The following is a 14,793-nucleotide window of genomic DNA, read 5'->3' on the forward strand; positions in this document are numbered from 1 at the left end:
TTAATACTCAACTTCCCCAGTCAAACACTTTCCAGAAACTAAATTTTGTTTCTGAGATCACGATAACCTCTTCGCAAGCATTTCAGTTTTCACAGAACTTCTAAGTTCTTCTTCTTCTAACACAGGAGTTGCCTCGATCCGCCTGGCCATTCTCTCCTCCTGGTGTCGTTTCTCCCTTTCTTGGTAACGTCCAGTCTTTGTAAGTTGGAGTTAGCTTTATCAAAGGGAAATCTGAGTTCTTTAATTCGTTCCGTTCTTGTAGTAGCTCTCACTCTAGATTGAACCAGCACTGCTTCTTTGCACTGAAAGCTCCAGTGCAGATGTCTTTATGTGAAACGAAGACTGTGCTTTTGAGATCATGCAACTGGGTACAAAAAGGTAGGTGGCTAACAATAACACTCACAGAGGTAGACATAGTTCAGACTGCTGTCAATAATGGCCCCTGCATTTTTATTCATTGTTTTGTATATAAATATAATAAATAATAATAAATAATTTACTTGTCTCAAAAGTGCACTAAGTTTCTTAGTGTGTGCTGGCTTATATCAACTTATCAAATAATTCCAGTTTATAGCTATAATTTTATAAAATACCTAGAGGAACCCAAATAGCCCACAGCTTAACATATAAATACAAACAGTTGCAAACTGCATCAAGGAAAAATAAAGAGACTTTGACTTCGAACTGCTTGTACAGTTTTGAAATTTGCACACAAATTCATTGGTTCAATCCAAAGGCCCTTTTCACACCCTAAGGAAGAGAGAGAATATAACAGATAGCAAGTAAGTTCATTGTTATGCACAATTAAAAAAATCTTTTAGGCTTCTTTCTTCTAATATATGTCCAAAGTTGACACTGCAAAAATTTTTCTTAGATATTTAAAAGTAATTAATTGGTAAGATCATCTAATTCAAGAACAAATAGATACAGGAATTCATCCTGCACCCTTTTTTGCAGTACTCCTGAGACAAGCAAGTTGGATTAGACTAGATGAACCTTTGGGGTTCCTTCCAACTTTACAATTCTATGACGTTTGAAAGCCAGCTATACAACCAAGAGTGCCACATATTACTGTTCAAAAGCAATTCCTCCTAATGTGCTACTGATCTTTAAAAAGGGGGGACAGGCTGGGGACTGATATGTGTCAAAATCCCAGCAAACTGCTTTCCAGTGTGTTGCTAATTAACAGCTACTAGCTATCAAACGCGGGGACGCGGGTGGTGCTGTGGGTAAAACCTCAGCGCCTAGGAGTTGCCGATCGCATGGTCAGCGGTTCGAATCCCCGCGGCGGGGTGCGCTCCCGTCGTTCGGTCCCAGCGCCTGCCAACCTAGCAGTTCGAAAGCACCCCTGGGTGCAAGTAGATAAATAGGGACCGCTTACCAGCGGGAAGGTAAACGGCGTTCTGTGTGCTGCGCTGGCTCGCCAGATGCAGCTTGTCACGCTGGCCACTTGACCCGGAAGTGTCTGTGGACAGCGCTGGCTCCCGGCCTATAGAGTGAGATGAGCGCACAACCCTAGAGTCTGTCAAGACTGGCCCGTACGGGCAGGGGTACCTTTGTCTTTACCTTAGCTAACAAACACGGGACGCGGGTGGCGCTGTGGGTTAAACCACAGAGCTTAGGACTTGCCGATCAGAAGGTCGGCGGTTCGAATCCCCGTGACGGGGTGAGCTCCCGTTGCTCGGTCCCTGCTCCTGCCAACCTAGCAGTTCGAAAGCACGTCAAAGTGCAAGTAGATAAATAGGTACCGCTCCAGCGGGAAGGTAAACGGCGTTTCCGTGCGCTGCTCTGGTTTGCCAGAAGCAGCTTAGTCATGCTGGCCACGGAAGCTGTACGCCGGCTCCTTCGGAAAATAAAGCGAGATGAGCACTGCAACCCCAGAGTCGGCCACGACTGGACCTAATGGCCAGGGGTCCCTTTACCTTAGCTATCAAACACATACTATATAGTACTAATTGTGAGAATTACCTTGTGTAAGCTAAGCCACGACAAACACAGCACTGATTTCTTATCAATGTGGCAGCACACACATTACTTAAGAGGCAAATGCAGATCAGCATGGAGCCGTTAAAAAAATCTGGCACCTGGTAGAAAGCTTTTTTGTGTTTGTGTGTTTGTATTTTTAAGAGCTGTCTCACTCTTGAGCAGGCTAGACTCTTATTATCCAGCAAAATTGTCTGCCTTCCCAGGGTTCCTTCACTTGACTCCTGCATCAGACTTTTGCCCCAGCAGAGATTCTTAGCTCACCTGCATGCTGAAGTAAAGGTGACCAGAGCTTGAACAAAGCTAAGCAAGACCCATAGGGGTTAAAAATACGAATCTCCTCTGAAAAGTAATTTTCTCCTATAAAAGGGTTTTCTCTTAAAGGAGTTACAAAGGGATACATGTTATGAACCAATTCAGTTGCGTTCTCAAACTTTTAGTACAGAATTTATGGATAGCATTGAAGATCTAGAGTCTGGTCATTTTTATTTCATATTTCAGCCTTTTATGGACATTCCCAAAAGGAGATCTTCAAAGATTAACAAAATCTAACAACAAATTAGCTTTGTAAAAGAAAATAATAATACCAACCATATATCCTCTCGCTGTAGATTCATCAAGACCACAGGATGAATGCTAATGAGAAAAACAGAAAAAGAAACAAAAACTATAAAGTAAGGTCAAAAAGAAAAGAAGAAAAAGAAGAAAAAAGATGTAAGATATGCAATATTGATTCAGCGGTATCAAACCTCAGATTGCTAGAACTCTATTTTTAAAAATGCAGTGGGCCATACTATACTGCTTTTCATAATTTCCATATGTTTTCATGAATCAGGAGAAATGAATCCATTGATGACAATGTTAGCAATTTCCTAGCAACATTCACATTCCTAAATATTCAATGCTGGCAAATCCCACAGAATGGAACTAGATAAATCTGTCCATTCTAACACTGCAGTCTCTTGGGTGTGCCTTATGTGTGTGGGGTCTAAGACCTGTGTGTTGTTGCACCATCTTGCCCCATACAGAACGGCTTCTTTGTCCCATACAGAAGAGCTGCTTTGCAAAAAGCGTGCAATGCAAGTTCTAGTTCTGCCTGATCCACCTATTTTATCTATGACAGGATTGTTGATGTCCTACTTCTACCACATTACAGGTAACTCGCATCTTATGCTCATTATATTTGCACAATTGCAGCTTTACATGGACCACCAAAAATAATTAAATGAATGTCACACATGTGGGGAAAGGAGGCGGGAGAGCGGGGGGAGGGAAATGGCCAGCAATCCCATCAGCTATTGAGAGAGTGGTTGGGTGTAATTGGAGAGTCGGTGGAGTGTGGGCAGAGAGTGGAGGAGGTAGCAGGCAGTTTTGGCGGTGGCTGGAGATAGATTGGAGGAGGCAGGAGAAAGTTGTGGAGGAGTTGCTTGGAGAGACTGCAGAATGCCCCCAAAATGCAGGGCCTCAGCATCAGCTACTGAAAAACCAAAGAAGCAGAGAGTGATTCCCACGCTGGAAGAGAAGGAGGCTGTGCTGGGCTGCTTGAGGGCTGGCGTGGGCGTCGTGGCATGCAAATATGGCCAGAATGAATCCAGCATCCATGCCATCAAGGTGTCTGAGAAGGAGATCTGTGGTGAAGGAGATCTGTAGTGCTGTGGCAGCAAGCAAAGGTGATCACCCACATGCCCGAAAAGGGAAGGACAATTATCTCCCTCCTGTCCTGTGTACAGTATTGGCACTCCAGCAAAGAGGCCAAGGTGACTAGAGTAACAATTCTGGGCTGGTTCCACAAGTTATTCATTCCAGAGGTGAGATGTTCTCTCAACGAGAAACACCTGGAGTTTAAACCATGGGTAGCCAAACTAAGGCCTGTGGGGACAGATCTGGCCCAATCGCCTTCTAAATCCGGCCCACGGACGGTCCGGGAATCAGCGTGTTTTTACATGAGTAGAATGTGTCCTTTTATTTAAAATGCATCTCTGGGTTATTTGTGGGGCATAGGAATTCGTTCATTCCGCCCCCCCAAAAAATATAGTCCGGCCCCCCACAAGGTCTGAGGGACAGTGGACCGGCCTCCTGCTGAAAAAGTTGGCTGACCCCTGGTTTAGAGTGTTGCTGCTTGGGGACAATGTTCCTGGACACCCCCTTGCCCACAGCAAAGAAGAGGCTGTCCCTCTCTCCCCTTCTCTCTCATCCAGCCTCTGGATTAAGGTATGATTTGCTGCTTCACCCGCTGCTTACACAAAGCTCACCTTCTTCTGAATGATTGGGGGAAACCCAGCCAGATGGGCAGGGTATAAATAATAAAATTATGATGGTTGTTATTAACATGATGGATACTAACCTGGATCTTAACCTCCTCAACCCCCTCTTGTCCTCATATTATCCACTGAAACATCATCCAGCAAGGGAGAGAAGGAAGAAGACAAGTATGTGCGGCATTTTTAAACAGTTCTTTTGAGTTGTTCTGGCTTTACGTGATTTTGTGTATACATGTGATAGCCCTCACGTAAGATGCGAGTTACCTGGACTTAGAAGAATTCTAATGACAATGTGCATTTTTCCAAAATAGATTAAAATCTGAAGCTAAAAAGAAATGCTGAGAAGTCCAGAATTTACAGTATTGATTGGTTTGAGAATAAACTACCTTTTCCTCAATTTCTTTGAGCTGCCGCTTCTGAAGTTCAATTTTCTCTTCTAGCTCTCGAATTCTCTGGAATAAACAGGAAAAAAATTTTCCAAGGTGAAAAGGCATTTCCTATAGGTAGTCAAACAATATCCATCTTTCACACACTCGAGAGCAGGGGCCGCCACCACGGTGCCCTAGATGTGCCTGGGCTCCAGTTCCCATCTGCCCCAGCCAGCAGGGCCAATGGCCAGGGATGATGGGACTTGGGAGCCCTGCAACATTTGGAGGGGGCACCAGGTTGGCTACCCCTAAAATAGAGCAACCAGCCACCTGAAAAGATTTGAGATCTGCTTCAAAGCTCTGTACTAGAATTCAAAAGATGAACACAAGAACCTTCTAAACCTAACACACTGGACCAAAACATGACACCTTTTCCTTGTTACTCTTCTACTGAGGTTTGACCAAAGCATAGGCAAAATCACAGCAGAAGCTTTTGAGTTCTTAGAAAAAAACATTTCAAAAAAGAAGCCACTCTAGAAACTGTGTAGTCGGTTAGTTCCTGGGTCCCATGGAGGCGAGAGGGAGGAGGAAGCCAGTGCAGACCTGAAGGCTAAGCGGAGCTCCCTATCATTCCCAAATGAAGCTGCTCATGTTTGAGTTTGCCTGAAGTGCCTGGAGTCTGTTTCTAAGGATGGCAGCTCAGTGGATTCCTGAAATCAACAGCTTTAGTAGAAGGAAAATTAAATGAAATAACCAAAGAATTTGGGATTATTGCAATCTGCCAAATTCAGAAGGTGATCTCTGCCACAGCTTCTTTTAATGTCCAGTCTCTTAAGCCATTTATATTTTCAACACTAGGGGAGTGGCCTAGATGGTAGTGCAGATTTTAGTGCCTCATAACAGTCTCAGGATGAAATAATAAACCTGAAGAGGCGTAAACACCCTGACGTACTTAATGTGAGACCAAGCAGATGAAATTCTGCTCTCACTTGAGCTGAGTCAAGATCATCTGAAGAAATATGACAAAGTGATTGGAAGATTGGAGAGGCATTCCAGCGGGCCACCAGGGAATCAGCTGAAAGGCCATCAACACAGGATAAAACATCCCCTACCACTCTCTGGAAACCATTTGGATCCATTAAGCGGCAGGGGCAGACCATCCAAATCTGTCCCACCTCCCTGCAGAGGGGAAGGGTCACGGAGAAGTCCAGTGTAAAAAGTTGAGCTAGGGGTTCGGCCCACCAATCTATGAATGTCTTAAATAATTCTATTGATAGACCATCTAGCCCTGGTGATTTGCCTGGTTTCAAACTATTAATTATCTCTCTAATTTCCTCCTCTTTCACCCTTGGTCACTCCTTTAGTTTATCTGGTTTGTTATCGTTGGTCTCCTTCCCATAAAATTTACTATGTTGATCGTTAAATATGGATGTGAAGTACCAAGACCATTTAGATTTTGCAAAAATAAGTCAATGCAATGGGTCAAGGGTCAAGGGGCAGCAACAGGGCACCCAGGGGGGCAGCAGTGCCCATGAAGTAGATAGAAGCCAGAAGCAAAAGGAACAAAGAAGGTTGCAACAGAAACTGCCCATGGGAACAGTCTAAAAAGTTAAGACTCTGAGTCAAGAGGACAGATGCCTGTAGCGCAAAGGGAAGAGAAAACAGAAAATAAAACAGCCCAGCTAAGGATTCTGTATGCTATATTGCAATAAAAAGGGACAATTTGCAAAGGTATGTTTTGCAGGTTCTATTAACTCTATTTGAATTAAATTTCAAGAAGAGCCTCTTAAAATCTGACTAAAATCTGAGTAGCAACCATGGAATGTTCAGAACTATTTTGCGGAGTAAAAGCAAGGAAATCAAAAAAATTATTTATGTGCTGGATGAACTTGTTGGGACTAAGAGCATGCGAAGACGTGAGGAAAGTTTTATCAACCATAAAGTCAAGGGATCGACTGGAAGTGTGCTGGTCCAGGATCCCAGGGTTTGACAATTGATTGGCTATTCCCTTGTTTCTAGAGTTGAAGGTGATCAAAAAGGGGGCAACAACTAACAGATTGTAAGACCCAACTGGCAGCACTGCAAGACTGTTGTGCAGGTTTGGGTACTGAAGGGGGTGTGAGAGGCTCTCTTGAGTGTAGGACAGTAGCTGAAAGTCTGTTTAGAAGGACAGCTTCTATTTGACAAGATCCTATAGAAATAATCCCCAAGAGTTCCATGAAACGGAGCTACAGCAAAGGCCACTGCCTGACAATGAGGAGATCCGATCATCACCACAGAGACAACCAAAGGAGGAAGAACCATAGAGACCTGGTGAGCTGGAATCTCCACCATCATCCTAATGAACCAGGAGTGGTTGGGAAGTGAGGCCACCACAGCAGATGGACTTGTAAATCTGAAACAGATCCCAAAGGGGGAAGGGATAATACTGGAGCTAAAATGAAACAGGGCGATGTGTTAATTCCTGTGAAGATGAGTGGAAGGAGAAAGCCAGTGTGTATAGATAAACGCTTATTACGCCTTATCCGTGGTCTATATGAAAACACCAGGGTGAGGGTAAGATGCGATCGGTCAGGCCATCTAACTAAAGAAATTCAAACGCACTATGGGGTTAAACAAGGATGTGTCCTCGCGCCAACGCTATTTAATTTTTATATCAACTCTCTAGCAGTAAATATGGCGAAAGAAAATGCCCACCCTCCCAATCTGGCAGGTATGCCCCTCCCGGTGCTTCTGTATGCGGACGACGCAGTCCTACTCTCCTTTTCCTGCGTTGGCTTGAGGAAGCTTTTGAGATCACTTGCTGACTATTGTCAAGCGGAACAACTATCAATAAATTACAGCAAATCTAAAATTATGGTGTTTTCAAAGAAAAGAAGGAAACACATATGGAGAATTAATGGTCAACCTATTGACCAGGTAGCAACTTTCAAATACCTGGGAATAACTTTTCAGGAAAGGGTCTCGTGGCACCAACAGATGAAAAACGCCATTGCCAATGCAGGAAGGGCCAATAAAGCCCTTACAAGATTTTTTCACGGGAAAGGGGGTAAATACGTTCCGGCGGCCTCCCAGGTTTTTGCTGCAAAAATACTCCCACAACTCACTTATGGATCCCAGGTTTGCAGTTTTAAAAATTTTGCGCCTATGGAGGCATTTCAAACAAAATTCTATCGGTGTTTATTGGGGATCCCCCCCTGTGTATCTAATATAGCTGTCCGCTTAGAAGTTGGACAACCACCCGTTAACGCGCGGTTGTGGATTCTAAAGATACACTACTGGTTAAAACTTATTTTTTTCCCGGCCGGTTTGGCTCCTTTAACACTCTTAGACACCTTTCATTCTACCTGGAAAGCTTCCCTGTTTGAAAAGATAAGAAGCTTGGGATTCTCCCCGCAGATCTTGATAGCGGCAGGATATGAGAGAGCCAGAAGTCAAGTGCTTCAACGCATTAGGGACATAGAGCTGCAATGTCATATGGGCAAAATGGAGAAACATGCCACAATTAGAGACTCTGGGAGAGGGTTCTCACCCGCAAATTATCTGGCTGATTTACAAATACCTAAGTACAGACACTCCTTTACCCTGGCCAGATTTAACGTTCTGCCCTCTGCCCTGCTGCTAGGCAGATATGAGGGCAAACCATATGAGTCACGTGTTTGCCCATGTGGCTCATTGGAAGTGGAAACAAATCTGCATGTATTGCTGCACTGTAGTTACTACGAGGATCTACGCCTGACCTTTATTGCCCCAGTTCTACAAAAGCTTAAAAATGAACCAGAACTCCAACGTATGAGAGCCTTGGTAGAAGATAAGGTTCCTGAAATTACGATCAATGTTGCCAAATTCTGTGTAGCCGCTATTAGGCGCAGGAAACAAGAGCTTTCCAATGCCAATATGCAGGCGAAGGCAAATACTTAATTTTATTTATGCTGTCTAATTTTAAATTGCTGTTATGGCCTAATCTGTATTGAAATTGTCCTTTGTTTTTTCCGGTGTTATGCTTTGCTGACTAGCTGTACGAGTTAATCTGGTCTGTGACCGTTTTTAATAAATTTGATTTGAAAGCCAGTGTGTACCTGGAGGCCACAGAGTAAGCAGGGCTCCCTTTCTATTACACTTAAATAAAGGTGTTCATGTTTGAGTTTACCTACAGTGGTTGGAGTCTGTATCTAAGCTTCTTGCCTTCATTTTGTTGCATAGCATATCCAAATGTAAGTTCATTACTTTTGGAGCTACAACAGTTTCCCAAAAAGTAGTCCAACCGATTCATATGTGCAGTGCAGTGATATGTGACCTTGACAAGGACCTTCAATGTCACTTTTGAGGGTGGCGCCCACCCACAATTTTACATCCTGTAAAATTGATCTGGCATGGGCACCATTTAGCTCATTGGCACCATTAATTTATTTTGCTGAAGCACTTTCTGGATGTTGTCTGAACTACTATAATATAAAACTGGAGGTTTATCAAGCAGCTTAGTAGCTCTTGTGACTCATGTAATTCTTATTGGATTTACTTTCATTAACAAATCCATGAAAACAATGTGGTAATTTTAGCACAAGGCAGGTTCAAAAGGACTCCCTAAGCTGCTTATAAACTCAGCTTGAAAACCTTTGAAAGGTTCAGTATGATTTACAAGATATGCCTAAGGAAGAGCTCTTTCGAACAACCTCATCCTGCAACTAAACACATGGTCTGGAATACGAAAAGCAAGAATCGCCAGAATGAGAAATATCTTGCAGCTCACAACGGTAAGGAATTCTGCTTTCAAAACAATTGAAGTGGTGCCACTGTTAATGAAAATGCTGAAAGGTGCATAGACAAAAAGGCACGTTTATTTGTTATATAAATGTTGTATAATGAAACTGTGAATTAAGATTAAGGTTAGAAATCAAAGATGTTGAACTGCTAGGTTTTGCAAACTGGCTGTTCGTCACAGTCCAGAGAGTTGACAGACTGGCTTCTTTCATACACAGCAAGCCTCTCTCTCTCTCTCTCTCTCTCTCTCTCTCTCTCTCTCTCTCTTTCAAGGTCACATTTAGCACAGCTATTGAAACTTTCCTAAGTTTTACCATGATGGAGGAAGTCGCAGATGTTATTTGCATGTCTGCCCCATCCAAAGAGGGGTGTGTGTGTCTAATTTTTAAAACAAAAGGGATTTATGGATTAGGGAAACGGAGCCCTTTCTCTTTCCTTCCATTACTACACTGTGCTCTGTTGCTTGAAACACCTTTCTCCAGGCCCAGCTCTGATATCAGAAGTGACTCAGGCTAGATAGAAAGGTGCCTAAATGGAAACAACGGCCTAAGGGGACGTCAGGTGGAAAAGGGGGGGCTTTAGCTCACCCTTTTGTGGTCACAATTATACTGTCTCTCCTTTGAGACATGAGTGTAGCAGATATGGGAACAAGAAATGTGTCTGTTGTTGCCACATCTCATTCAGAGAGAGGGAGGGAGGAAGGAATAGAACCTCCATTAGTGAGTTGCAGTAAAAACGTTCCAAGTTAGTTGTGCAATGTCTGTTACCTATATTTAGAACGCTCTCTTACCTTGAAGCAAGCAGCCCTCAAATGTCCTGTACTTTCTCCAGTTTTAAACACACCTCACAGAGGCTTGATTATGGAATATCATAGCCCTTTTGTATTCCAACAGCGAATAAGGGCAGGAAATAATTTGACCTCTGTAAGAATACTGATATATGCAGAATTCATCATGCAAAAGGCAGGACTGGATGAATCCCAAGACGGAATTAAAATTGCCGGAAGAAATATCAACAACCTTAGATATGCAGATGACACAATTTTGATGGCAGAAAGTGAGGAGGAATTAAAGAACCTCTTAATGAGGGTGAAAGAGGAGAGTGCAAAATATGGTCTGAAGCTCAACATCAAAAAAACGAAGATCATGGCCACTGGTCCCATCACTTCCTGGCAAATAGAAGGGGAAGAAATGGAGGCAGTCAGAGATTTTACTTTCTTGGGCTCCATGATCACTGCAGATGGTGACAGCAGTCACGAAATTAAAAGACGCCTGCTTCTTGAGAGAAAAGCGATGACAAACCTAGACAGCATCTTAAAAAGTTGAGACATCACCTTGCCAACAAAGGTCCGTATAGTTAAAGCTATGGTTTTCCCAGTAGTGATGTATGGAAGTGAGAGCTGGGCCATAAAGAAGGCTGATTGCCGAAGAATTGATGCTTTTGAATTATGGTGCTGGAGGAGACTCTTGAGAGTCCCATGGACTACAAGAAGACCAAACCTATCCATTCTTAAGGAAATCAGCCCTGAGTGCTCACTGGAAGGACAGATCCTGAAGCTGAGACTCCAATACTTTGGCTACCTCATGAGAAGAGAAGACTCTCTGGAAAAGACCCTGATGTTGGGAAAGATGGAGGACACCAGGAGAAGGGAACAACAGAGGACGAGATGGTGGGACAGTGTTCTCGAAGCTACTAACATGAGTTTGACCAAACTGCAGGAGGCAGTGGAAGACAGGAGTGCCTGGCCTGCTCTGGTCCATGAAGAGTCGGACATGACTAAACGACTAAACAACAACAACAAGAATGCTGCCTGTGGCCCCATGAGCTTTTTATTGCATTGACTTGCAGTCTGAAATCTCCTCCCTTCCTTTTCACCATGCACTACCTTCCATCCTCCAGTCAATCGTACCTGGTGAAATTTTTGCCATTTATGGCTGTCAAATCACATGGTAATCACAGACAGATCTTAGCCAATCTCTTCCGCTGGAGAATGGTTAGGTATGTCATTTGACTAATCAGACAGGTATCTAATGTGCAGAGCTTTTTCAGACAGTTTTCAAACTATGGATTGGCTAAAAACACTGCAGAGCCAACACTTCTTGTGTCTTCTCCCTCTGGTTTATCAATACCGCACTACAGCCATTAACACCCAGGACAGATTTGGACTTTGCAGGTTCCGAGAATGGAGCTTTGTGCTTGCACACGGAGCACGTTTTAAATTGGGACATGGGAACCACTTTTCCAGCAATACAGCATGCACAACTTAAAGATCCCCAACTGAAACTGGATTTTTGAGGGAAATATTAGAAGGTGGCAGGGTGAAATAAAAGTGGCAGCATAGTCCCCAAGTGGTGGTAGTCAAAGGAGGGACATGGAAAGTTTTAGGTTACCTGCTGTGCTTGCTGCAGCAACTCCATGCGCTCATGTAGAATCTGGCAGTCAAATTCACGGCTTTGCCTCAGTATCTGTCTCCGCACCTTTTCCACGGCAGCGCACAAGTCCTCCCTCTGGGCCTCATTCAGGGATTCGCTCACCCTCTTCCCTGTCTCCTGCTGCAGAGCATTGTAGAGGGTGGCTTCCAGCTCCTGGATTTTCTAATGCAATGCAAATGATATTCAAGAGAGACTCATGTTTGAACACAGGGAGCCACACAAGACGGTAACGACAGAAAGGCAAGAGAAGCAAAGCTTGCAGGGCATAAGGGCACAATTCAGCAGCAGAGAAGCAGCTCCCACATGAGGCAGAGAAACGAGCGGAGAATGTCTTGTGTGAAGGGCTCACATGGTGTAGCACTATATCATAATGCTATTATTCAAATTTATGATGTGTCTGCACTTTGCATACTGTGTACAATTCTGGTTGCCTCACATCAAAAAGGAAATTGCAGAGCTTGAAAAGTTTTAGAAAAAGGCAACCAAAATTATTAATGGGCTGAAAGAACTCTAATAGGAGGAAAGGTTACAACATTTGGGGCTTTTAGCTTAGAAAAAAGGCAAACAGGATGATGGCAGCATGATACAGTGTGTGGAGACACTGGATAGAGAAAAGTCTTTCTTCCTCTCTCATAATAAGAGAATCCAAGGCTGAAGGTTGGATGGTTCAGAGTCGACAAACACAGTAGTTCTTCACATAGTACTTAGTTGAACTATGGCATTCCCTACCACCAGCTGCAGGAACGGCCACCAACCTAGGTAGCTTTAAAAAGGGGTGACACCGTTTTATGGAGGACGAGACTACCAAGTCAGGGTGTCTGGGTAATACCTTCATACCTGGGAATCACAAGTGGTTGTGCTGCTGTGCTCAGGTCCTGCTTTGAGAGCCTCCTAAGGGCATCTGGTTGGCTACTGTAAGAACAAGATGTTGGACTACATGGACCTTTGGTCAGAACCCACAGGGATTTTCTTGTATTCTTATCATCACATTCCTTCATAAATGATCACCAAGATCATGGACTAGAAGCCCAACTCATGTCCATGAGCAGTTGTGCCTTCCAAACTGCATGCCCAACTCTAGGGAACTCGCTCTCATTAGAGACAAGGAGGTACCATCCCTGCAAAGGGTCAGCCCCAAAGGCAAATGATTTTATTTCAGAAGACCTCTGCGCCACAAATGGTCTTCTGATGTTTTATTCTTCAGAGTTTTAATTTATATTTTAATTTTTGCACATTTTTATTATCAAAGTCCCTTTGAGACCCAAGTGGGATGAAAAGTAGAATATAATTTTAAATCAATCAACCAATCAATCTTTATTATGATGATCAGCGACTAAATTACAATCAAACAAATGCAATTCTTCAGTTTTTGGCCAGCAAAAGACTGTTAGGAACTAACAGCATGGCAAAGAGCTAGGATAAATCACCAGCCAAGCTTTGTAACCTTTCCTTATTGGTGGAATTGCTACACCCCCTTGATCATTTTGGTTGCCTTTTAAAACAGCGGGAGCAAATGTTTCTCGCTTTGAAAGAAAAACAAAATGCATACTCTGAGCCAGCAAGATAGCAAACAAAATGCTACTGCACGTGCTTCTCTATTTCGTCCTGACTGACCAGTAAGCTTTGTGCTTCCACTATAGTATAAAAAGGGACACCCACCACCTTCGTATTAATGCTGGGCCATTCCTTTAACTGGCTTTACACCCATCCCGTCACAGGAGGAAGGATAAATAGAAACTCTAACAAACTTTGAGTTGGGCGACCCATTTACAAGAAATTTGAAGGTAGGGTTGGTTTGCCCTGCTTTCCAAATACAGTGACCAATTGTGGGTTTCTTGCTCTTTTTTTAACCCTTCCAAAGAAGCTTTGTCAACTACCATTAGTGACACCTCATGCTGCCCACAGCTGCCCAAATTCCTTGAGCCTGCTTTCCCACTCCTGTGACAGACGGCCATGGAAAGAATACTGCCCTAAAACACTTCACCCACAAGGGAGGTAAGTCAACCCACATCTCTCTCTCTCTCTCCCCACACCCACTCTCCTATACATTTTTCACAGAAAATAAAGGAGAATTCACTGTCCATTTTCATGGGGGAAGAATGGTCTTGAGAAAATGGAAACACAGTTTTGTCCAGCACTAGGGTCCACCGGCTGGTTCAAGTGAAATTCTTCCTGTTGCAATTCCCTACCATAGGCTAGCCTTTTTTGTGATATCGTAAACACATATTTGTCAACACTGTATATGGAGAGGATTCTCTGAAACCAGGGTTCTTGTTGCACTCAGGATCCGAATTGTATGAGTGGAACCTGCCACCAGGCCCACACAGAGCTTGTCTGAGGCCGGAGTGGTGTCTTGTTAGAATAAAGTTAAAACTCAAACAAAAAAGTAGCCTGGTGCCCCCATTTTTAAGTGAAAATTGATCGGTCTCTGCCTCTTCTGTCTACCTGTTTGGCAGCTGAAACTGAGAGAGCAAAGTTGCCTGGCAGCTTGTAAGAGTTTCTAGAAAAGCATTACCCTCATACTTGGAAAGCCTAGAAATAAACTTGATTTCTGTAGGACTAGAATCAATGTGACTAGCTTGAGCAGAACTCCAGCAATCATAGTTTTAAAGAATGCAGGTAACAACTCCCAGAACTGCCATTGCAAGAACACGAGAACAAGAAATTACAAATCTCTGCCACAAGCAGTGTAAGTATTGCAGTCCGTTTAAACTTTGCATATGCTACTTAAAACACCTTAAAAAACAGTTCTGACCCTTTTTATCTATCTCAACTAGGCAGTATCTAGGTCCTTCATTTAGCAGAATAGACAGCATACATGTACACATATGAATTTTACTTTCAGCAAACACACATATTTCCTACCATATAAGCCTGGTCCAGAGCTTGTTTCCTGTAGTCAAGTTCTTCCTCTAAATAACCCTTCTGTTTACTGAACAGGTCCTGAGTAATAATAATAATAATAATCAGCTTGACTCAAAATGTCAC

General features: G+C 43.3%; 1 protein-coding gene across 10 annotated transcripts in view; it reads right to left on the reverse strand.

Annotated features, from left to right (window-relative positions):
- Positions 1 to 424: 424 nt before the first annotated feature.
- Positions 425 to 14,793, reverse strand: part of JAKMIP1 (janus kinase and microtubule interacting protein 1) — a 66,323-nt gene continuing 51,954 nt past the window's right edge. For 5 of the 10 annotated variants that reach the window (XM_053402791.1, XM_053402787.1, XM_053402788.1 and 2 more), the window contains 5 exons: positions 14,671 to 14,748; positions 11,764 to 11,967; positions 4,631 to 4,696; positions 2,575 to 2,619; positions 425 to 750 (listed from right to left, as the gene is read on the reverse strand). In XM_053402791.1, coding sequence (XP_053258766.1) covers positions 718 to 750; positions 2,575 to 2,619; positions 4,631 to 4,696; positions 11,764 to 11,967; positions 14,671 to 14,748 — 426 coding nt within the window. In that variant the 3' untranslated portion in view covers positions 425 to 717. Of the gene's footprint in view, positions 751 to 2,574; positions 2,651 to 4,630; positions 4,697 to 11,763; positions 11,968 to 12,642; positions 12,718 to 14,670; positions 14,749 to 14,793 lie in introns of those variants that run through there. The other 5 variants (XM_053402790.1, XM_053402786.1, XM_053402792.1 and 2 more) reach the window with 3 other exon arrangements.

Source organism: Podarcis raffonei, chromosome 9, assembly GCF_027172205.1.
Source record: "Podarcis raffonei isolate rPodRaf1 chromosome 9, rPodRaf1.pri, whole genome shotgun sequence".
Taxonomy (NCBI): Eukaryota; Metazoa; Chordata; class Lepidosauria; order Squamata; family Lacertidae; genus Podarcis; species Podarcis raffonei.